We start from the raw sequence: 24,360 nt of genomic DNA, 5'->3' as shown, positions 1-24,360 counted from the left end.
TCAACCCCGACTTCAAAGGTTATATGTGCGTTGTAATGGCTTTCACACGTATCTGATAATGACATGAACCAGTTGGTCATGGAGATGCAGATTTACAATCATGACAATAGAAAACTGACAATTAAAAGCTACTTAGCAATTAAACATGCTAAAAATCAGAAAGAAACAAAATCAAAATATATATTTTATATTGACTTGATTATAAAAAATAATATTTGTTTAGATAAAACAATATAACAAATTATTCTCGAAAAGAAACTAATAAATATGAATATTTTTCTTTTTTAGGCAGAACTTCTGTTTTGATCCTGTTTAAATTTTATATCAATTTAACTCTATCTTATAATTAACAATGTTTACTATTATTTATAAACAAGTTTATTGAAAATATAATTGTTAGAAAACATAATATGTATGCTCCAAAAATTAGTTTCCATGCATTGTATGTTTTGTTATTTCACTAAACTTAAAACTCTTTACAGCAATTATAAATACATATTTCATAAACCACTTGAATGAAATTATTATAATTTTTGTAATTAGCCATAAAATATATAAAATTCATCTATGATATATTAACCAACTTATTCTGAAAAATATAAAAATGATTTTAAAAAGACAATTTCTCTTTTAAAACCAGAAAACCTGATGAAAAAAGGAAAATAATGTACTTTCCTATTATTTTTTTCCCAAATTCGACGCAGTTCGACACCTTAATGAAGCATATCAAAGAAAAGGTGTATTTCAGAAGCACAGAAAGGTGCTATTCCCATTTTCAGGAACTAACAGGAACACAGTTTTTATGAAATATGAAGACACAAGCCTAAAAAATACATTTTTGAATTTAGTTCAATATTTCCCTCATAAAATGCGCAATTTTTGATCGATTTCATCCATTTTTTTACCATTCTGTTTGTCTGTCCAGTGCGCTAAAAATAGACATATATTAACAACAGAAGGGACATAACTCGAGAAGACATTTAAGAAAATCTATTATGCTGTACTGGTCAATGAGATCAACAGATAAGAGATATGGCTAGAGTTACTTGATTGGGTACAACACACATATAACATCAAAGACAGTCAATTTGGTCATGGTTCTTTGTATCTAACAATAGAGAACAGTGGGGAACTTTTGGCGAGCTTTATCTATGGGTATTACATCTATGGTAAAACTAACAATATATATGTTCCTGGCATAGGCGGATCCAGGGGGGGGGGGGCCTTTCGTGGGAAAAATTTGGTTGATTATATAGGGAATCACTGAAGCATGACTGTAGAGGGCACCCCTTAGGAAAAGTTCTGGATCCGCCTCTGCCTGGTCACAGTATAAATTTTCTTTATCAGTGATAAATGTTGATAATGCATGTAAGATGCTTTTAAAGTGTAAACATATTACTGCAATTTTGAAGGGGTATTTATTTTCTCAATTTTGAAGGGGTATTTTTTTCTCAATTTTGAAGGGTCAATTAAAGTAGCTGGAAGATTCTTACTTTATTTTCAAAAATAACTACATGAATGTAGGCAAATCATATGATATATAGGTGGCGTCCTTTGGGCCACTCCACCCCCTCCTGTTTGATAACTTTGAAACGGATGAGATCCCCACCTCTCAACCATATACATTCATGTATGGGACTATATATATAACTAATCAAATGAATTATAAGGGGAGTCCATGGGGTGACCCACCCCCTCCTGTTTGGGAACTTAAGAAACGGTCGAGATCCCCATCCCTAAACAATATATATTCATGTATGGGTCAATATAACTAATTAAATGAAATATAGGGGGAGCCCCCCTACCCCCTCCTGTTTGAAAACTTGGAAACCGATGAGATCCCCACCCTAAACCATATATATTCATGTATGGGACAATATAACAAATCAAATGAAATATAGGGGAAGTCCCTGGGGTCATCCTATCCCTTCCTGTTTGAGGACTTGAAAACCCTCGAGATCCCCACCCCTAAACCATATATATTCATGTATGGAACAATATAACAAATCAAATGAAATAAAGGGGAAGTCTCTGAGGTCACCCTACCCCTTCCTGTTTGAGAACTTAAAACCCTCGAGATCCCTACCCCTAAACCATATACATTTTGTATATGCATGTATGGGACAATATAACAAATCATTTACATTTACTATGGGCAGGTCAGTCAGACCTCACCTTTGATCCTTGTAGTAGTGAACATTTGTCTGATTTGTGTCGCATAACTATTGTACTATAGAACACATACTCAGTTTTCTTTACAGGGAAACAAGTCCATTCATACTATTACATGTTCGTACTAAGTCAACACGTACAACTGACAGTCAACTAAAACCAACGTTAACTACCAACTAGAACAACTACAATCATTGCGAACTTGTACCACTGCAGACTCACTATAAAAAAATATACATGTATATATTCATTGCTATTGAAACCTTGATAACATATAAATTATTTTCCTTAATAATTAATTCATTAGATAAACATAAATGTACAATATATGAATGTTTAATGCCACATCAGAGGCGAATTTAGAGGGTTTTTCAGTGGGCCCGCCCCCTTCCATTTATGAGAAAAAAATTGGTTGATTATATAGGGAATCACTGAAGCATGACTGGAGCAGGTCCCTGTTAGGCAGGCAGTGGGACCCACTTATGAAAATTTCTGGATCCGCCACTGCACATAATTACTTTTGCCTGGTTTTTGGTTAACTGCCTTTAGCGCTTACAGCGCTTTGATTTTATTTATATACTGTATAATATCATACAGTCTATACGCTATTAACTGACCGTGTTTAACCGAACACTTTTCTGTGTAAGAGTTATCTCCCCAGACACTGTTTTTCTTGTTATGAGACCCCCTTTGCAAACTTAAAAGAAAGCAACAAGTTTATTTTCCCAAAATGCTCATTAAGTCCGCAGGATGTTACATTTTATTTTGACCGAAAGCAACCAGAGACTCCATATGAGAGTTATTCCCCCTTATTCACTAAATTTGGGTCAGATGAAACCTGCTAGCCAGACATGTACACATTACAATCATTCCATACAACAAACACAATGTACAGTTCACTTATTGCTCATGGCTTAACCTTTATGAAGGATTCTTGAAATGAGGTTTAGAGCAGGTGAGCCCTGTACGACCAACAAGTAAATATTGCAAGAATCCTGTATACCAAATATAGTTATCCTATTACTCATGAAAATTATATATAATGCTCTTATAAGTATTTCACATGACCAAAAAAATATTAAACAAGAATGTGTCCATAGTACACAGATGCCCAACTCGCACTATAATTTTCTATGTTAAGTGGACCATTAAATTGGGATCAAAATTCTAATTTGGAATTACAAGAGTGCACACACTGAAATGTCTCGCCTTCTTTACTAATCATTGATATTATGTTGATACTCCTAAATATAAAGCTTTATTATGACTGTCACATAAACTTAACATGAACCATGAAAATGAGGTCAAGGTCAGTTGAACCATATTCCAGGCAGACATGTACAGCTAATAATGCTTCCATACAACAAATATAGTTGACCTTTTATTTATAGTTTAAGAAAATAGACCAAAACACAAAAACTTAACACTGAGCAATGAACCGTGAAAACCAGGTCAAGGTCAAATAAAACCCAAACGACTGACATATAGATCATAAAATATTTCCATACACCAAATATAGTTGACCTATGACATAGTATTAGATAAAAAGACCAAAACTCAAAAACTTAACTTTGACCACTGAACCATGAAAATGAGGTCAAGGTCAGATGACATCTGCCCGCTAGACATGTACACCTTACAATCATTCCATACAACAAATATAGTAAACCTATTGCATAAAGTATGAGAAAAACAGACCAAAACACAAAAACTTAACTATAACCACTGAACCATGAAAATGAGGTCAAGGTCAGATGACATCTGCCCGCTAGACATGTACACCTTACAATCATTCCATACAACAAATAAAGTAAACCTATTGCATAAAGTATGAGAAAAACAGACCAAAACACAAAAACTTAACTATAACCACTGAACCATGAAAATGAGGTCAAGGTCAGATGACACCTGCCAGTTGGACATGTACACCTTACAGTCCTTCCATACACCGAATATACTAGACCTATTGCTTATAGTATCTGAGATAGGGACTTGACCATCAAAACTTAACCTTGTTCACTGATCCATGAAATGAGGTCAAGGTCAAGCAAAAACTGTCTTTTACCTTATGGAATACATTTGTATTAAGATTTATACAAATAGTATATTATAGCATTGCCAACAAATTGTAATACCTTTGTCTGACATTCTACAACTTTTATCTCTGGCAAAAATCAATAACTTTCAAATTACTTTAAAATGGTCCCTTTGTATTAATCTATAATCTTTAAAAACTATGGCCATGATAAATATGATCACTAATAAAGGTGTAGTAAGTAAAATATCTATTTTGAATGAAAATAGTCATATATATATCTTCTATCAATGTATATGGACACAATGTTCACTGCCAGTAGCCACATGTCCATCAAGATGTGCCACACATGTGGCATGTGATTGTTTTGATTCATGTAAGAGGTCCGTGGAATATCTGTCCCAAACATTCAAGTTCTGGTTTCTGTCCAGTGTGATAATAACATCAGTTGATGTGAGGTGACTTCTATACCTAAAATAAAATCAATTATAGGTCTTTAAATTGCATTTTTCCAAAACACTCTGACTGATATACCATTACTAAGTGCTAGTCTTTGTAAGAAGCAGGCAATTTAGGTAAAAATCAAAACATGATCAGAAAAAACCCACTGAGCTAATCATGTTATTTAATACTAACCATCATCCTGAGTTAAAAATTATTAGTCTTTCGTTTGTGTGTGTCTGGTAATATCAAATAACTCGGTTAGAAAATTGGTTAGAATGATAGCAAATTACAGAGTTATCTCCTCTTATTCGATAATTTCTAGTGCATTTCAACCAAATTGTATCTTCTATTACCAGAACAGAAAACGAAAATGAATGTTATTTTTGTGCATAACTACATATTATGAACTGAAATCAATGTCAAATTGGGTGGGGTTTTTTGGTCATGTTTTCACCACTGCCTGATTCTTAGGCAGACTGGCACTTAAAAGTATACATGTATGTAATATAATATTCTTAGTACTGTGGATTCATTATTATTCGTTGGATACCAATTTTCGTGGATTTCGTGGGTATAGGAGAACCACGAAATTAAATATTCAACGAATGACAAAGGACAAGGTACAATAAGGGCCATTTTTGGCCCCCTCTTCAAATGAATTGAATTTTATAATTTTAATAGACTAAATATAAAAGCTTAAAAAAATGACAATTTTTTTTTGTAATTATCATTTGTTGGTTGCCTAGCAACAGATTTAAAATCTGCTATTTATGCGCTTTTTTTAACCATATTCATTAAAAATGTGTCTTTTTTTATATGAATAAAAATGTATCATTGTACAATACATATATGGAAATCTCTAACTATAATGTCTCATTTATCTGAATTATTAAATACGAGTATTAATCATATCTTAGCCAACAGAATGACCCTTAGCAACAGCACTGTATACTAACCAACCACAGCCTTTAATTTCTCTTCAAGGTTTATGCAACCCCTCATGTGTTGACCAAAGCTAGGTATCTATTGTTAGGTGGTTACATGATAGTTGTAAATAACTTACATTTTGTTAGCTTTTTAATGCTTAGAAACTACCTAGCAACCGTATCCATTGCGTAGCAACGACCTTTCTCTATATGATTTACGCTGATATTGTACATTTCTCATGTTAATTTGTCATCTATACGGTTTTGATATTTTGTACATTTGTCACTATCCAACTATGGATGGAAGAAGCTTGGTGTTTACTAAACGAAAAAAAATCCAACCCCCCCCCCTCCCCCCCCCCAAAAAAAAACAACCAACAAATAATAAAGTCTTACGAAAAAGTTAAAAAAAAAAAATTTTAAAAATCAAAGTTATTATGACCCTCAAGGCCTTCTCATCATCATATCATAAGTATTATGTTAAGTCCTTGTACAATAGCAGTTAAGTTAAAAAAAACAGAATGCAATACTAGAACTATTGATTTATTCAATGATCAAACAATTATATAAATAATGAAATAACAGGCAGTTTTCTTTGACAAAATTACACAATGTTCTGTAAATGTTCGTGGAACCAATGAAAATCATCCTTTGTAAAAAGTTCCACTGCATATAGATGAAATTGAAATCGGGAATGTGCATGTCAAAGAGACAACAATCTGAATATAGAGTATAAACCGCCAAATAGGTATAACTTACTAGGTTAAGTATATATTACGCAGAAACGTGTAAAAAGCATCTTAAGATATAGTGTTATATGGACAACAAAATGTACGCCATTGGTCTGAATCAAAACTGTCGGATGTCTGTATTAAAAGTGAAGGTAATTAGATAAACCTATCATAGTGCATAATCATATATCAACAAATTCTTTTTGTATATATGTACGTAATACCACATAAACAGGTTAATCTCCAAAGTGACCAAAGTCTTGTTTATTAAAGACACATAGCATCACACGTGATTATCACACGTCAATCAGCTCCAAGGAGGAAAAACTTTAACCAGATTTGCTGACAAGGTGTACCAAACTATCTTCTATTTCAGTATAATTGTAGTTCATTATTTAGATTTAAATATTGTTTAATGTAGAGTATGTTCAGTAAGAGCAAAAAGACTGATACCTAAGCTATGACTAAAACTCACGTGGATCTAACCTCATTGGCAATCATAACACATCTTCTTTTTTTATATATCTGACATGTGACTAAAAATGTGTACAAACACATTCTTATTCTTAATTAGTGAGCAGATAATTAACAGTAGAGTATGTACCATCAGCGAGAAAAAAACGTATCCAACATTAAAATCTAAAAGAATTCCGCAAGACAAGAACAATTTTAATCGGATGCTGATCTCCGAAAAAAAAATCGTTTGTTAATACAACAATGAAAAAACCCCACCCCTGTTAAATAAATTCACTTTTTCTATGCATTTACATCTTAACGTCTGTCAATAAATATGAGTGTCAGAGATTCACTCCTCAATGAAACCGTCACTATCAGAATCGGAATCTGTTTCAAGTGGCACATCTTTTGCATTCAAAATTGAATCTGCATATTTACACGTGCTTGGTGTCTCTAGTTCCCACCTGCTATAACCAAGGTACCACATTGTAGATGCAATATGCGCACAACAACCAACCACCCGGGCGCCAACTTTACAGGTGCAATACCAACCAGTGACTTCATCTCCACTAAATTCAATCCATAGGCTGTACACTCTTGAGGACGAATGTCTGGATGTTAGTTTTACTCGTAATAGATTAGGACGGTCACGGCAAGTCTGGAGCATGTAATTGTCATCAGATAGATGGCTTTCTGTATATCTTGGGGCTTGCTTCAGTTGATATACTCCCATTGTAATATCTCTGATTTGTTGGAGAGTAAGTTTAGGAAAATCTAAAACGTTTTCCGTGCCATTTACTTCAGAATAAATAGCCTTTTTGCGAATTAAATTATTGTCCTCGACATACTTCTGTACCTGGTTACCAAGCTGTGCTTTATCCAGCATAGTTTGGCCGATCTCTTCATTGCAAAAATCATTAATCAGTGGAGCCCGGAAGCAATTAATAAATGCAGAAACAATTCTGACAAAATCTCCAATATAGGGAACGAAGTGGTTTGAAACGACTTTGTCGAGAAAGCGCCACTGTTTAATGCGTCCATTGGCGCTTTCAACTACCCACCGAACTTTTGTTATAAGTCGTGAAGAATTTGCCTCCTCGGTAGTGTGTTGTTTTTGTCCCTTTTTGATGAAACAAGGCATCTCTACTTTTAAGTTCAAACTCTCAAGGAAAGTTTGAGCATCTCTGAAACCTCTGTCGACTACTAATACGTCATCGTCCTTTATCCATTTCTTTATATCTTCAGCATTGGTTTTAAATAAATGCTTGGTAATTGAGGCATCGTTGTTGTGGCCATTGGCATAATATGGCCCCAAGACACTCAAAATGTAGCCATCAGATCCAACTATAATCATGGGCTTGACTAAAGGTCGATTTTTGTGCATACTGTAGGTTTTCTTCTGGAACTTGTGGTATGAACTTTTCTGTATGTATATGTATGTCCCATCTAGGATCAGAACAGCTGTGTCTTCATTGTTTCCTGTAAACAATGTTTTGGCAGTTGGAGTTGTATGACTCTGGGCAAAAACGGAATGACTCATATGGTTGAATCCTAAAAATGATGGAACAAAATTTTTAATTAGAGATTCTCGAGCTGAGTGTACGGCTCGCCGTATATTGTAGGACTTAAGGCTGAAAAGAGTTCCCAAGATTGTGTTCGATAATCCAGTGCATAATTTTACAAGGAGAATAGCAAGACATGTTCTTATTGAGCGTACTTCAGAGTTTCTTAAGTCTGTAACATGTGTGGCGACAACGTCAAACTGTTGTTTGGTGAGTCCAGTGAGATTAACAAAATCGTCATCTGACATAGCTATCTGGACATCGAAATTAAGTTTTCCAACATCTTTTAGCATTGACCTGGTTCTATCCAACAAGTTGTTTACATCCGTACGGTTGAAGAATGTCGACGAAGAAGTATGCTTTAATGCTTTCAGAGCCTCTTGCTTGAAGTATTTACCAACAAGGTGATCAGAACAACACCTACTGTTCGTGGAAATAAAGATGCCCTTGTCTATAAATGTTTGTGTCTTGGCTTCATTGGGAACAACAATAAGTTTATGCCTATTTGAATTCTGCTTCTTACAAACAATACACATACGGTGTGATTTTGTGGTAGAACATATTGGAAGTTGTATGGTTTTTGGACTAAGGACGCCTCCAGAGCTTGCTTGTTTTTTTTCATTGCTTTTATTTTTTTCTGCAACAGTCACATTGTTAACTAATTTGTTAGCCTGAATTTCTCGTTGAATTCTTGTTCTACATTTTAAGCAAATTGCGTCATGTTCGTACACATGTCTTTTTAAAATTGACTCTACATAGTTCCGTAATCCAGAATTAAATATTGCTCGTCGGTTTGTCTCTTTTAAATGCGTTTTCATACATATAATGCAACTTTGATTTCCTCAAAATGCTTTGGTTTTTGAGTTATAAGCCAAAAACTGCATTTTACCCCTTTGTTCTATTTTTAGCCGTGGCGGCCATCTTGGTTGGTTGACCAGGTCATGCCACACATTTTTTAAACTAGATACCCCAAAGATGATTGTGGCCAAGTTTGGATTAATTTGGCCCAGTAGTTTCAGAGGAGAAGATTTTTGTAAAAGATTACTTTAATTAACGAAAAATGGTTAAAAATTGACTATAAAGGGCAATAACTCCTAAACGGGTCAACTGACCATTTTGGTCATGTTGACTTATTTGTAGATCTTACTTTGCTGAACATTATTGCTGTTTACAGTTTACCTCTATCTATAATAATATTCAAGATAATAACCAAAAACAGCAAAATTTCCTCAAAATTACCAATTCAGGGGCAGCAACCCAACAACCGATTGACCGATTCATCTGAAAATTTCAGGGCAGATAGATCTTGACCTGATAAACATTTTTACCCCATGTCAGATTTGCTCTAAATGCTTTGGTTTTTGAGTTATAAACCAAAAACTGCATTTTACCCCTATGTTCTATTTTTAGCCGTGGCGGCCATCTTGGTTGGTTGACCGGGTCACGCCACACATTTTTTAAACTAGATACCCCAATGATGATTGTGGCCAAGTTTGGTTTGATTTGGCCCAGTAGTTTCAGAGGAGAAGATTTTTGTAAAAGTTAACGACGACGGACGACGACGGACGACGGACGACGACGACGACGGACGCCGGACGCAAAGTGATGGGAATAGCTCACTTGGCCCTTCGGGCCAGGTGAGCTAAAAAGGGGATTCAAACCCCCAGACCCCCCGCCCTAGCCCCTGGATCCGCCACTGTTACACACTCAATGAAATCGGCTGTGATATTATTTCTTCAAATTACTTCTATTCAACTTCTCTCAGGGACGAAATCAAAAGTTCAATGTAGGATAAAAATTCACATAGTTTTTCCACTGATTCCCCCCCCCCTTCCCCAACTCCCTTAACTTAATTTGGGAAAAATGATTGACCAATAGGGATACATGTTAAATCGAAGTCAAAGAAACAAAAATAGCAGCCATTTTATCATTCCCCAAGTTATTTGACATAAGTTTGCTATACTTCATTGATCTTTTGATGTCGTCCCATATTGAAAAAATTATTCCAAGGGCAAAAAAAATTAAAAGAGGCTCAAACTTAGAATAAAAATCTGTTGCATACCATTTTTAGTGACTAAAACTTTATGTTTAGAAATTACTTGAAACGAAAAATTATTTAATCATTCAAACTCTTTGTAGCTTTAATATATATCATGACTCAACCGGTCTCAGATAGACATGAAAATGACTGTTTATTGTGTGTGCCAAATGCCGATGATACGTTTTCACCATTTGTTTGTTGATCCAAATTGGATAAACAAAATCTAGATTGATAAAAAGAAAAAAAATACAATTTGAAGAATGATTGCCAAATCTCAAAACTAAAAACCTCACCTTTGGAAATATTCTTGATGTAGTTGGTGGTGTCTGGTAATCACAGCTGAATGCGGAGTTTTTCAGCCCTTTCTCCGATTTCGCTCCGATTTTACTATTACGGCGAAGTTGTTGTTTTTTTAGGAGATAGTTTTATTCATATTTGAAGGCCTCCGCCAACGTGAGCCAAAAGTTTCTCTTCATTATCTGAAAATTCTGTTTGAATGCTATCTTTTCTGTGGCTCACGTTGGCGGAGGCTTTTAAAAACGAAGAATTTCAGTCCAAAAATCAACATTTTGCTACCTTTTGGTGTAATTAGGTAACTTTAAGCAACCCAAAATCAGATTTCTGCTTTACCAAAAATTAAAATCCGCATGAGCTTCTAAAGAACAGATATATGCAAATTATTTTCGATTATAATTTCGTTTATTTCATGATGAAAAAAAATTGACAAAAAAGGGGGCCAAATACGGCCCTTAGTGTACCTTGTCCTTTCCTATAGGCTTGTATGAAAACTTCGTCAAAACCACGAAATTAAATATCCACGAATATGCAAGTTTTCTTTAATCCACGAAAATTAATACCCACGAAAATAAATGAATCCACAGTATCAGTGTATCAATCCATTAATTATCAGGATGCTATTAAAATGACAGTAAACCCGGTAACAGGATGAACTTTTATATTGTTTACAGCTGTATGGATCCAGGAATTTCATTTAGATGAGGCTTAACTATTTAAAATACCTCACCAAATTCAACAAGTTTGAAAAACAAGAGGCTCTCAAGAGCCTGTGTTGCACACCTGACTCTACTTGGGTTTTTGAAATAATATAAAACTAGAGGCTCTAAAGAGCCTGTGTCGCTCACCTTGGTCTATGTGAATATTAAACAATGGACACAGATGGATTCATGACAAAATTGTGTTTTGGTGATGGTGATGTGTTTGTAGATCTTACTTTACTAAACATTCTTGCTGCTTACAATTATCTCTATATATAATAGTACTTTCTGTGGAAAATGTTAATGAAAATATTCAAATTTTAAGAAAATTGTTAAAAATTGACTATGAAGGGCAATAACTCCTTAGGGGGTCAATTGACTATTTTGGTCATACTGACTTATTTTTAGTTCTTACTTTGCTGTACATTATTGCTGTTTACAGTTTATCTCTATCTATAATAATATTCAAGATAATTACAAAAAAACAGCAAAATTTCCTCAAAATTACCAATTCAGGGGCAGCAACCTTACAACCGATTATCCGATTCATCTGAAAATTCCAGGGCAGACAGATCGTGACCTGATCAACAATTTTCCTTCCTGTCAGATTTGCTCTTAATGCTTTGGTTTTTGAGTTATAAGCCAAAAACTGCATTTTACACCCATGTTCTATTTTTAGCCATGGCGGCCATCTTGGTTGGATGGCCGAGTTACCGGACACATTTTTTTAACTAGATACCCCAATGATGATTATGGCTAATTTTGGTTAAATTTGGCCCAGTAGTTTCAGAGGTGAAGATTTTTCTAAAAGATTACTAAGATTTACGAAAAATGGTTAAAAATTGACTATAAAGGGCAATAACTCCTAAAGTGGTCAACTGACCATTTTGGTCATGTTGACTTATTTGTAGATCTTACTTTGCTGAACATTATTGCTGTTTATAGTTTATCTCTTTCTATAATAATATTCAAGATAATAACCAAAATCTGCAAAATTTCCTTCAAATTACTTATTTCGGGGCAGCAACCCAATAACCGGTTGTCCTATTCATTTGAAAGTTTCAAGGCTAACAGATTTTCACTTGATGAACAATTTTACCCCATGTCAGATTTGCTCTAAATGCTTTGGTTTCAGAGTTATAAGCCAAAATCTACATTTCACCCCATTGTTCTATTTTTAGCCATGGCGGCCATCTTGGTTGGTTGGCTGGGTCACGCCACACATTTTTAAAACTAAATACCCCAATGATGATTGTGGCCAAGTTTGGATTAATTTGGCCATGTAGTTTCAAAGGAGAAGATTTTTGTAATAGATAACTAAGATTTACGAAAAATGGTTAAAAATTGACTATAAAGAGCAATAACTTCTTAAGGGGTCAACTGACCATTTCGGTCATGTTGACTTATTTGTAAATCTTACTTTGATGAACATTATTGCTGTTTACAGTTTATCTTTATCTATAATAATATTCAAGATAATAACCAAAAACAGCAAAATTTCCTTAAAATAACATATTCAGGGGCAGCAACCCAACAACGGGTTGTCTGATTCATCTGAAAATATCAGGGCAGATAGATCTTGACCTGATAAACAATTTTACCCCGTCAGATTTGCACAAAATGCTTTGATTTTTGAGTTATAAGCCAAAAACTGCATTTTACCCCTATGTTTTATTTTTAGCCATGGTGGCCATCTTGGTTGGTTGGCCAGGTCATGCCACACATTTTTTAAACTAGATACCCCAAAGATGATTGTGGCCAAGTTTGGATTAATTTGGCCAAGTGGTCCGAGTACACAGTTATCGTCCTTTGATTTTCGTTGTCCACGAATATAGTCCTTAGTGTGGACAGTGTGTTACTTGCCAATTTTTGTTATACCCCTTCCAAATTTATTTCTCCATGTTTTATGCCTCATATAGCAAGTTGGGGGGTGAAATGACACTGTAAAAAAAGTTGGGTCATAAATATTAATGTAAAGTAGTGATTAGGTCCAGCTGAAAAAGGTCAAAAATTAGCACTTCGGAAGCTGTCAAAAGATTTCAAGACCCCCTTAACATAAGATTGTCCATATTTTGAGTTAGAGCTGATGAAGTTTTCTATAATTTTGATATAATTTGTCCCAAAAGTAGTACAACACACTGTAAAAATATTATTGAGAAAGCGCAGGTGGGTTTTTTTTAATTTTCATTTATTGTCTAAAAGAAATGCACTACGAAATAACTGTGTACTCGGACCAAGTAGTTTCAGAGGAGAAGATTTTTGTAATAGATAACTAAGATTTACGAAAAATGGTTAAAAATTGACTATAAAGGGCAATAACTCCTAAAGGGGTCAACTGACCATTTCGGTCATGTTGACTTATTTGTAAATTTTACTTTGCTGAACATTATTGCTGTTTACAGTTTATCTTGATCTATAATAATATTCAAGATAATAAACAAAAACAGAAAAATTTCCTTAAAATTACATATTCAGGGGCAGCAACCCAACAACGGGTTGTCTGATTCATCTGAAAATTTATGGCAGATAGATCTTGACCTGATAAACAATTTTACCCCATGTCAGATTTGCTCTAAATGCTTTGGTTTTTGAGTTATAAGCCAAAAACTGCATTTTACCCCTATGTTCTATTTTTAGCCATGGCGGGCATCTTGGTTGGTTGGCGGGGTCACGCCACACATTTTTTAAACTAGATACCCCAATGATGATTGTGGCCAAGTTTGGTTTAATTTGGCCCAGCAGTTTTAGAGGAGAAGATTTTTGTAAAAGTTAACGACGACGGACGCCAGACGCAAAGTGATTGGAAAAGCTCACTTGGCCCTTCGGGCCAGGTGAGCTAAAAAGGAGAAAATAATAACAGTTACTTATAATGATGTTCGAGGTCAAATTTGGTTTAATATTGCTATGTTTGCTTTCTTTCCATTCAGTGATTCTCTAAAAGAAGACATTTGTATGTATTTCCCAGGGCTTTCCATTGAAGACGGTAGCCGGCGGAAATCCGCCGCTTACGGTGGCTTCAAGTGCCGGCTACTTTACTGACAAAAATATAAATTCAAAAAGAAAAAAAAATCTTTTTCAAATGTTTACAGGCAGCCGAGAGACGTATTGTCGCAAAGTCGCGGTTACGATAAACAAGGATGAAAAGTCAGTGTTTACCTTGGGCTTAATATAGTTCACATGAATTCAAGTCCCTGATTGGTTGTCTATTTAAAGTCAGAATGCATCGTTTCTTTTCAAAGCTAACAAGAGAGACGTTCCGGTGGTCATTGAATGATAACAATAGAGATGTTCCGATGGTCATTAACTCGTTGGCTTTTTTTTGGCTTGATTAAACGTGAAGACAATCAGATAGGATGACAATCTTATGTTATGGAATAATATTAGTCAAATTAAAGAAAGTGTAGTAGATCATATTGTTCAGAATCTGGAAAACAGTATCTTTTGAAGTTCATTTTTCAAAGCCCACGTGGTGTTCAGAGAATCAAGGTCAAAAAACGAAAGTAGAATATTGTCGACTCGACCTCAAATGAATAACATTTCCAAATGATTTATGTATCCGACTTATTGAACAGTTTACAACAACAAAAAAGAGAAAATCAGAGGATATATAAATTTTCTGTCAATGCTTGAGAAATTAAAGAACCTTAGTGAGCACGCTCACATACCCCACGTCCCCACATTGTCATTGGAGAAATTAAATAAGTATAAGAAAAAAAAATTGTATAAGAAAAAATATTGAATAATAATTTCCTGTCAATATACATAGTATGTCCTTATTATCTACAAAATTTCATGAAATTCTGTTGTGTTTTCAGAGGAGTTGAGATGACAAACTGTTGCAGAAGTACTTTGAAGCAAATAAGTTCAAAGGGGCATAACTCCTAGAAAAAAAATTGAACCGTAATTTCCTGTTGATATGCACAACTACATAGTATGTCCTTATTATCTACAAAGTTTCATGAAATTCTGTTGTGTGGTTTGAGAGGAGTTGCGATGACAAACTGTAGCAGTAGTACATTAAAGTAAATAAGTTCAAAGGGGCGTAACTCCTAGAAAAAAAATTGAATCGTAATTTCCCGTCGATATGCACAACTACATAGTATGTCCTTATTATCTGAAAAGGTTTCGTGAAATTCTGTTGTGTGGTTTGAGAGCAGTTGCGATGACAAACTGTTGCAGTAGTACATTAAAGTAAATAAGTTCAAAGGGGCGTAACTCCTAGAAAAAAAATTGAATCGCAATTTCCCGTCGATATGCACAACTACATAGTATGTCCTTATTATCTGAAAAGGTTTCGTGAAATTCTGTTGTGTGGTTTGAGAGGAGTTGCGATGACAAACTGTTGCAGTAGTACATTAAAGTAAATAAGTTCAAAGGGGCGTGACTCCTAGAAAAAAAATTGAATCGCAGTTTCCCGTCGATATGCACAACTACATAGTATGTCCTTATTATCTGAAAAGGTTTCGTGAAATTCTGTTGTGTGGTTTGAGAGGAGTTGCGATGACAAGAAACAGGACTGACGGACTGACGGACGGACGGACTGACAGACGGACGGACTGACAGACGGACGGACGGACGGGTCAAAAACATTATACCCTTCGCAACTTCGTTGCGTGGGGTATAATAATTGTATGATTTAAATACGCGTAACAGTCTTTAGAGAGAAAAGGGGGTCGATCATTTGTTTACAAATGCACGTAGTTATGCAAAATAAATCGATCAAGATTTCTAACAAACCGGATGATTATTTAAATAAAACTCCGTTAAAAGTGAATGAATTTTAAGCATAAGGTAATGAAAATAAAAAAACTAACATAAAAAAAAAATGAAATTTCTTTGAGTTTTTTTTTTTTCTTTCTTTAATTTCATACATAAAAAAATGGTCATTTGAAAGATGAAATTAGGTGCCAGGAGATTGCGAGAATGCAGGATTTTGCTCTATTTATGCCAGAGCTTCTGGGGGCCTTGAGCGGCCCCCAGACCCCCTGCCGTAAGGCACCAAGCTTACAGCTTGGTGGGCATCCGGCTTCGCCGAACGCATGTTACAGCCGCCTATAATTTTAATTGAGCCTTCTACTTCAATTTCAATGGAAAGCCCTGATTTCCCATAGAGTCCTATGTTAAACTAAGTCCCCAGCTGGCGGCCATCTTGGGTGGTGGATCGGCTACAAAGTAACTACACTTGTTCAGCACCCCATAAGAAACATTCATGCCATATTTGGTTCCATTCCATTTTGTGGTTCTCTATAGAAGAAGTTCAAAATGAAAAAGTTAACGACAATGATGGACAACGACAGACGCCAAGTGCCAGGTGAGCTAAAAATGAGGTTTATTTTCAAGATTTATGACATTTTCTCCAATTTCCATTTTCTTTCTAAATTTCAGTAGATGTATCAGGGAGAAACAGTCAATTTTCAAATGATTTATTAATTCATAATAGAATTGTTAAATTGGAGACAAGGCCAGGCATATTTTTATATTTGTTGGATAAAAGATTTATAATGTGAAAAGTTTATTTTAATTTAACTATACATCAACTTCTGCAATAGAATATTTAAATAGATAATCTGTATACACACCCTGACCAGATTCCACATTCAAAATGGCTGCCAACACATGATGTCATTGTCAGTGGATTTACTATTACTTGTTTTCCACTTTGGTCATTCACGTTAAAAAATTGTAGAAAGAAGAAACCCTGAAAAAATGGAAAATAAACAATTTCAAAGTAGTGCTTTATAAGTTAATACGGAGTAAAATTAGTAAAAACAGTAGTAAACAGCTATGTGTTACTGACATGTCAAGAAGGGCCCTACCTGCACATTTTTGTGTGAGGCACAGAAACAAATAATCTGATGCAAATGAAGGCAACACCAGTTCATAGGGTAACAATTTTTCACTGTCTTTTTCTTTTTTAGCTATGGCGTTGTCGGTTTATCATGTTTATTTTTGATCTATGAGTTTGAATGTCCCTCTGGTATCTTTCATTGATCCAGAAAATCTTGATAATTTCCATCACTAGATATATCACTGACATTTATTTCAGATTTTTTTATGAAAAACTATTTGCCACAGTACAATCAAAACTTATTTGCTTGAAACCAAGCTAAAATGTACCTACCTCTTCCCAGGCCACACCTACTAATTTCGGAACATTGTTTAAACATTCTAACTTCATCTTTAGTAACAGTCTCTTGTTTTCATGATTCCTGTAAGAAAGAAAGTAAAAAAATTGTGAGAAGACAATTTCTGCATATCATTTACATTTTTAAGAAAATGAAGGATCATGTATCTTATCAATGTCAAGATTTATTTGTTTTAGGTGTAGTGACAGTTAAAAATAGGGAAATTAAACTAGAGGCTCTTAAGGTAACAGGTACGTAAATGGCTTGTCCTGCGATTTTTAAAAGAAATTGTATGCACGTAGAACTTATTAAAAGATAATGAAAAATCGAAAAATTTAAGTTGGTCACCGATCTAATTTCCGAGTTCCAGGCATTTGAAAATGGTAATGAAACAACATAAAGTACATAGACATAACGTCAAATTTGAACCAAAAATAAGAAATTTCAAGCTTTATTTATTCTGCAGTTTAAACCAATCCTACGATTTTTCTATAAAAATCAAATGTTTTTAAGGAATTATTTTCCTTTCTTTTGATATATAATTTTCATGGGGTTACCGAACTCCTCTTTCATATATCAGCCGTTGAAAGGGTGTTGTTGACTGGAAAAGAGAGAAAAATCATGACATCGCTGAAAGGATTACGCAACGTCAAGGCTATTTCAGCAGAATTGTAAAGACAACGACTGCCTCATTATAATTTGTTTGGCTATTCAAATGCGCTATAGAGAATATTATCCTGCCTGGAAAAAGGATTGATTACCTATTATTGTTTTTTCAGTGATTATACAAGGTCCTAAGTATTTATAACATATTTCTGGATATGATTAAAAACACAATGTTAAAGGACATATGTTTATAAACTTATTAAACAGAAACGATAAAAGATCTATCATTAAAATAGATTCTCCGTATGACGAGATACATTTAATGTTCACATATTCGCGCTGCTTCACAATATTGGAGGCGAAATATATCGCGCAACGGGAAATAGAAACTTATAATCCAAAAACATACTGACAATGTCATGTGAAAAAACGAAAAACGGCCAAAAGACAAACAATTGTAAATAAATGGGGAAATGTGTCCATGGGACACAGATGATGCGCCCGCTTGCATATATATGATGTTATAAAGGGATATTACTAAAAAACTTTAAAAGTGACGCCACCAAAATTTAAACTAGATCTGTGATTTGTTTTGGTAATCAGCATTGTATATAAGTCTTCCAACATTTGTTTGAGGCAAACTAAAGTTAGAGAACGAAAACCAATTTTGGACGGTACGATGGACGGACAGACGGACAAGTATTAAAAGTAATGCCCCCTCCCCTACGGTGTGTGCAAAAAAAAAATCACAATATTTAACTTTTAATCCTCCGATAGTTGCAGGAGGTCATACATATAAAATATATAAAATTATGGTTCAATGACACGAGAACATAACATAAACATGAACACATACTTCGATCCAAATATGGTACTGGTCATTTGCAAACTTAAGTAGTGTGTTTAATATGACACGAAAGGAGATGTGGGAAAAATGTAGATTATAGGCAAAAGACAAACAAAAAGATTATTTCAAAGTTTGTTGCATATTATCCCTACTTTTTTCTCCATCGTTGGTTTTGTTCCGTTATTATAGTGCGGACAGTGCATAGATGTGAATATCTAAAAACAAATGTATATAAATTCCAACTTATTTATCTTTTATTTATTTTTTTTGTTATTCGGCTTCGCCGCGGTTGACAATGTTTTTCTCGGGATACCAATCTGTTCTATCCCCGACTCAGCTATGTGTTGTTATAAGTTGTTCAACATAGACTTTAAACACACTTTATATGATGTTCAGATAAATGTATCCAGTCTAGATTTTGTGAGCTGTAATAATCAAGTTAATAACATACTTAATAGAAAAACTGCGTGTGATTTTGAAGAACTGTCTTCGAGGGATTTTAACGTATGTATTAGATGTTGCAGAGATTGGAAATCGCCAACAGCATTATGGACCTCGCAATTTATGCCAACAATATTCCTGTTCGTACTTTAGAATTTTTGCAAGTTTTGCAAAAATTGAGACGAAATATGTAAAGCAAAAATTTAAACTCTAACTCTAAATCTTTATAGCAGCATTTGCACATGTATATAAACAGTATCAACTGAAATCGAAATAACTGTAATTCCAAAATTTTGCGCAATTAAAAATGAATTGATTGATGCAAGCAGAAATTTCTATATCTTCAGTGTACTATATATACTTTGCTAATTATTTTATTTTTGAAGTGGCGGTAAAGCCGTAATTTTCAATCAGCGGATCTATATTTTTTCCCTTGCCGCTTTTTCATACTGGAAGCTTGTAATTAACAATGTTCCATTCAATTCAAATTGACTGAAAAGCAACGTGTATTCATTTCTTTTTAATTTTCGTTCATTTTGAAAGACAGTTTTACTTCGGAGTTTGTTCATGCGGTTCCAAGGTCCCATCACCATTAGTCATTACGATTCTCGTTCAAGTTTATTGTCACTTTCTCTTGCTTACCCGTCTGAAGTAATTTCCGACATTACATTTTACAAATTTCATGTCACTCAGAAAACAATTAAACTCTTTTGCTTTTCAATATTTATTATTACTAAATATAAATTATTTGTCACTAGTACTTTCATTTTCAAATTCTATTTATAGACCATATCGCGGACGTGAAAGAAAGCACTGTAAAGAAAGATTTATGTTTATATGTATATGAGAAAATGGTTATATTAGATCATATAACAGTTACAACAGGAATATCAAATTAAAAAATATAAGTATTCACCTTTTTTTTGTGTCGAGGATTGAATACATCCTATAAAATTATAGCCGTTTTCACTCATTTCAATAAATAAAATGACAATATATAGTGTAAGCTTTAATTTGTTATTGTGGGAGTTTACGTGTGTAATGCATGTACATATGTTTATGATATTCTTATCAATATACTACATTTCCTTTACTTTTTACGTCACATATATATCAACATTCCCGATTTTTTACGTGAGTCTGTCGATTACCGGCGTATAATAAGTTACCGTAAGTTCATGTATGGACAGTTACCCCAAGGTATAAACAAAATATATTCTTTGTACTTTAAACAGTTTTGTAGAAACATAATTTATATGCAAGCTTTAAGTTGGTGAGCTAGTATTAGTAAACCCAACTCAGTCGCTCTTCGGCCATCACGACATGCCAAGTTTCTTTCATTTTCATAGGAGGAAAGGACTGTTTAACTGTTACAAGATATTTTATTTTACATTCTTCAATTTTAGCTATAGTTTTGATGAGATGCATTCAATACTCTTCCACCTAATTGACCATTATTCCGACGAAGCGGAATATATTCCGACATCTTGAAAATATTTTTTATGGTGTACGGGAGATAACTCCCATAGCAACAAACGCCTATTTTCCCGTTTTCCGATAGAGGCGTTCATTTACGTCATACCTGTCAACCTGTGATGATGAAAATGCAGGTCATGACCTGCATTGAAGAATCAAATCTCAGGTCATAATGCGTACGAACTTTTTCGAGCTGAATTTCAGTATTTATGGTACATTTTCTTATAATGTATATCCAAGATACCAAAACATCAATGCATGTTCACTTGGTTAAGTCATTTTAAATCTTATTTATTATTATTTCATTACACTTTTAAAGATTTTAAATTTTACATACCTCTCACCTTAAGAGCCTGTGTCGCTCACCTTGGTTTATGTGCATTATTATTATGATTAACAATGGACACAGATAAATTCATGACAAAATGGTGGTTTGGTGATGATAATGTGTTTGTAGATCTTTCTTTACTAAAATTCTTGTTGCTACAATTATCTCTATCTATAATGAACTTGGCCTAGTAATTACAGTGTAAATATTTCCTAAAAATTTACAAAAATTAACAAACATTTATGAAAATTGTAAAAAATTGACTATAAAGGGCAATAACTCCTAATAGGCGAGTGATATGAGAGCCAAATTTACATTTTTAATGCACCTACGTAACACACGGCTTAATTATATATCACTAGAAAGCTAAGAATGTGTACTTTCTAAATATCTGGGTTGTGAAAAGAAATTATGGTGCATTTTTTTTTAAATCGAGGTCAAAGGTTATAGGGGCAATTTCAATTCACGGATACTTAGAGTAAAAAAATCGAGTCAAAACAAATGCAAAAACGAAACAATTTTATAGGAATGCTGTATTACTGTTGGGGAAATATATTTCTATCATAGTATTAATTAATTTTGGTTAATTTTAACGGTAATGCATGTTACGTAACGTTTTCTCTTAAATCAACCATTAAGTCACACAAATGTATAGATGTAGTTGCCCTTGCATTATCTAAATTTTATAATACCTCCATATCATTTGATTGCATGTATTTACAAACATATATCTGCAAATTTGATATAAATAATCCCAAACAAAATATTTGAAGCAAGGGGAAAACATAACATACAACACTTTTTAATTGTTAAGAAAAGTCCCATAATGAGCTCTACATTAAAATTGAGGAAGGGTATGGTCTCCTATCAGTTTGAAAGCCTGCCAACCGCTTCAAGATCAGACAACCATAGGGCAGATTTTTATATTATTGTAGTGCAATATGTTGAGTCTGGATCATACCGCAATTTCACTAAATCAGATATGATAAGAGTACTAACTAACATTACTAAAATGAGTAAAGTGCTACCAGTATATTTATATCAACAAATTGACAATTTTAATATAAACATCAGAAATAAAATATGATCACTCATTGTACGTCAAACTGTGTTTGATTTTACTTAAGTCAGCCGTCTTGTATCTTGAGATATCTAGTTAATCAAACAACACTTGACAAAGTAGTTTGTACTTTTTTTTAAATTACGCTAGTGATGACTTTCGGCTACTTTGGCACTATGTATTACTTTTTTATATCTTGTTTCACCACTTCAAACGGTGGACAAGGTTATTCTAATATTGAACCTTTTATTTGGCTTTCTTATGTTAAAATCCCGTTAGCGTATAACCTAAATGATCGAAACGTCGGACCAATGGGATGTTGGACCATTTAGGTGTCGAAATATTGTGATAACGGAATATTGTAGCTTCATTTTAACTCGTAATCTCATCATTCTTATCGGTCAACATATCCATACAAAGACAACTTCCTTGGTATATATCAGTACAGCAGAGGTTTTGCTCAAAGCGGACACAAGATCTACTATATACAGATTGAATTAAAAATTGGGAATGGACATGAGGAATTTGTCAAAGAGACACCAACTCATTCTAAAGGCAGGCAACAGCCGAAGACCACCAATGGGTCATCAATGCAACAAGAAACTCCCAAACCCGGAGGCGTTCTTCAGCTGACCCTAAACAAAAATGTACTAATTTGAAATGATAATGGATGTCATACTAAGCTTCGAAATATACTCAAGAAATTAAAATAAAAAATCAAACAGAACTAAGAACGGCCTGAGGCTCCTGACTTGGGACAGGCGCAAAATTGCAGCGGGGTTAAACATGTTTTTTGAAATCTAAACCCTTCCCCTTATATACCCAGGCCATTCATTAGGAGGCGGTACCCGGTTCTTTTACCCTCCTATGCTATTGACAAGTCCCGCCTAAATGTAGGAATTTTTATATAAGATATTCATGGAATAAATTGAAAAGTACCACCAAGAAACACAGAAAGTACCAGTCAACATGAAAGATAATGAAACCCCTGTATACCAATGCATGAACAGATCAAATCTTGTAGAAAGTTGGATGACATCATACCGGACCGATGTTGCCTTTTAGCCAACCAAAGTCATACGGAGAACTTTTATTGTTTCTGTAGTTAGGTAGACATAGTCTTGGATAAAATTTTGACCCCAAGAAGAAAAATAATGCCATGTAGAATGTATGCCCCATTTTCAATTTTTTTAATCTCCTGATCAGTCAAACTTTTTAATAGTTATCAAAGGTGTGTCCATAAATACGGTGCTTTTGTAATGATAAACCTAAATGAAAAAGAGTAAAAAAAAATATTTATAGATAATATACATTCTACTAAAGCCATAAATTTAAGAACTTTGTCAATAGGAATATTGTACGTTTTATTAACTGCCGCAGATGTCGCTGCCATCATCCAAAAGACAATACAGAAATGTTTTTGAAGCAGGTGGCAGCAACCCGACAATCGGTTGTCTGATTCATTTGAAAGTTTCAGGGCAGATAGATTTTCACTTGATGAACAATTTTACCCCATGTCAGATTTGCTCTGAATGCTTGGTTTCAGAGATATAAGCCAAAATCTACATTTCACCCCTATGTTCTATTTTTAGCCATGGTGGCCATCTTGGTTGGTTGGCCGGGTCACGCCACATATTTTTTAAACAAGATACCCCAAAGATGATTGTGGCCAAGTTTGGATTAATTTGGCCCAGTAGTTTCAGAGGACCTTAATGTAGACCAATTTGAAAAATGGACCAAAAATTAAGAATCTACATACACAGTTAGATTTGGCATATCAAAGAACCCAATAGCAATTATTCAATTTTTGATGAAATCAAACAGTTTAATTTTGGACCCTTTGGGCCCCTTATTCCTAAACTGTTTGGACCCCCAAAATCAATCCCAACCTTCCTTTTGTGGTCATAAACCTTGTGTGTAAATTTCATAGATTTCTATTTACTTATACTAAAGTTATAGTGCGAAAACCAAATGCCAACGTGATACCAATATATGACAAAAAAGTTTTCAATTTTTGCGGTCATACAAAAACATCTGTAACAAGAATGTGTCCATAGTAAACGGATGCCAAACTCACACTATTATTTACTATGTTCAGTGGACCTTGGGGACAAA

General features: G+C 34.2%; 2 protein-coding genes across 4 annotated transcripts in view; both read right to left on the bottom strand.

The window, feature by feature from the left end:
• Positions 1–2,851: 2,851 nt before the first annotated feature.
• Positions 2,852–24,360, bottom strand: part of LOC143044400 (uncharacterized) — a 61,923-nt gene continuing 40,414 nt past the window's right edge. For all 3 annotated transcript variants that reach the window (XM_076216401.1, XM_076216403.1, XM_076216402.1), the window contains exons 8-10: positions 17,484–17,571; positions 16,942–17,060; positions 2,852–4,678 (exon numbers count right to left, since the gene is read on the bottom strand). In XM_076216401.1, the coding sequence (XP_076072516.1) occupies positions 4,495–4,678; positions 16,942–17,060; positions 17,484–17,571 (391 nt within the window). In that variant the 3' untranslated portion in view covers positions 2,852–4,494. The remainder of the gene's footprint in view (positions 4,679–16,941; positions 17,061–17,483; positions 17,572–24,360) is intronic.
• LOC143044399 (uncharacterized) lies at positions 6,107–9,149 on the bottom strand. The gene has a single exon (XM_076216399.1). The coding sequence runs from the start codon at positions 9,142–9,144 to the stop codon at positions 7,114–7,116; it is 2,031 nt and encodes a 676-aa protein (XP_076072514.1). The 5' UTR covers positions 9,145–9,149; the 3' UTR covers positions 6,107–7,113.

This window comes from Mytilus galloprovincialis, chromosome 9, assembly GCF_965363235.1.
Source record: "Mytilus galloprovincialis chromosome 9, xbMytGall1.hap1.1, whole genome shotgun sequence".
Lineage (NCBI taxonomy): Eukaryota > Metazoa > Mollusca > Bivalvia > Mytilida > Mytilidae > Mytilus > Mytilus galloprovincialis.
Note: the sequence above shows the minus strand (reverse complement) of the source record. Positions and strands in the feature narration are given on the sequence as shown.

Coding starts and splice junctions, on each gene's coding strand:
- LOC143044399 (XM_076216399.1), bottom strand. CDS start 9,144: ATGAAAACGCATTTAAAAGAGACAAACCGACGAGCAATATTTAATTCT.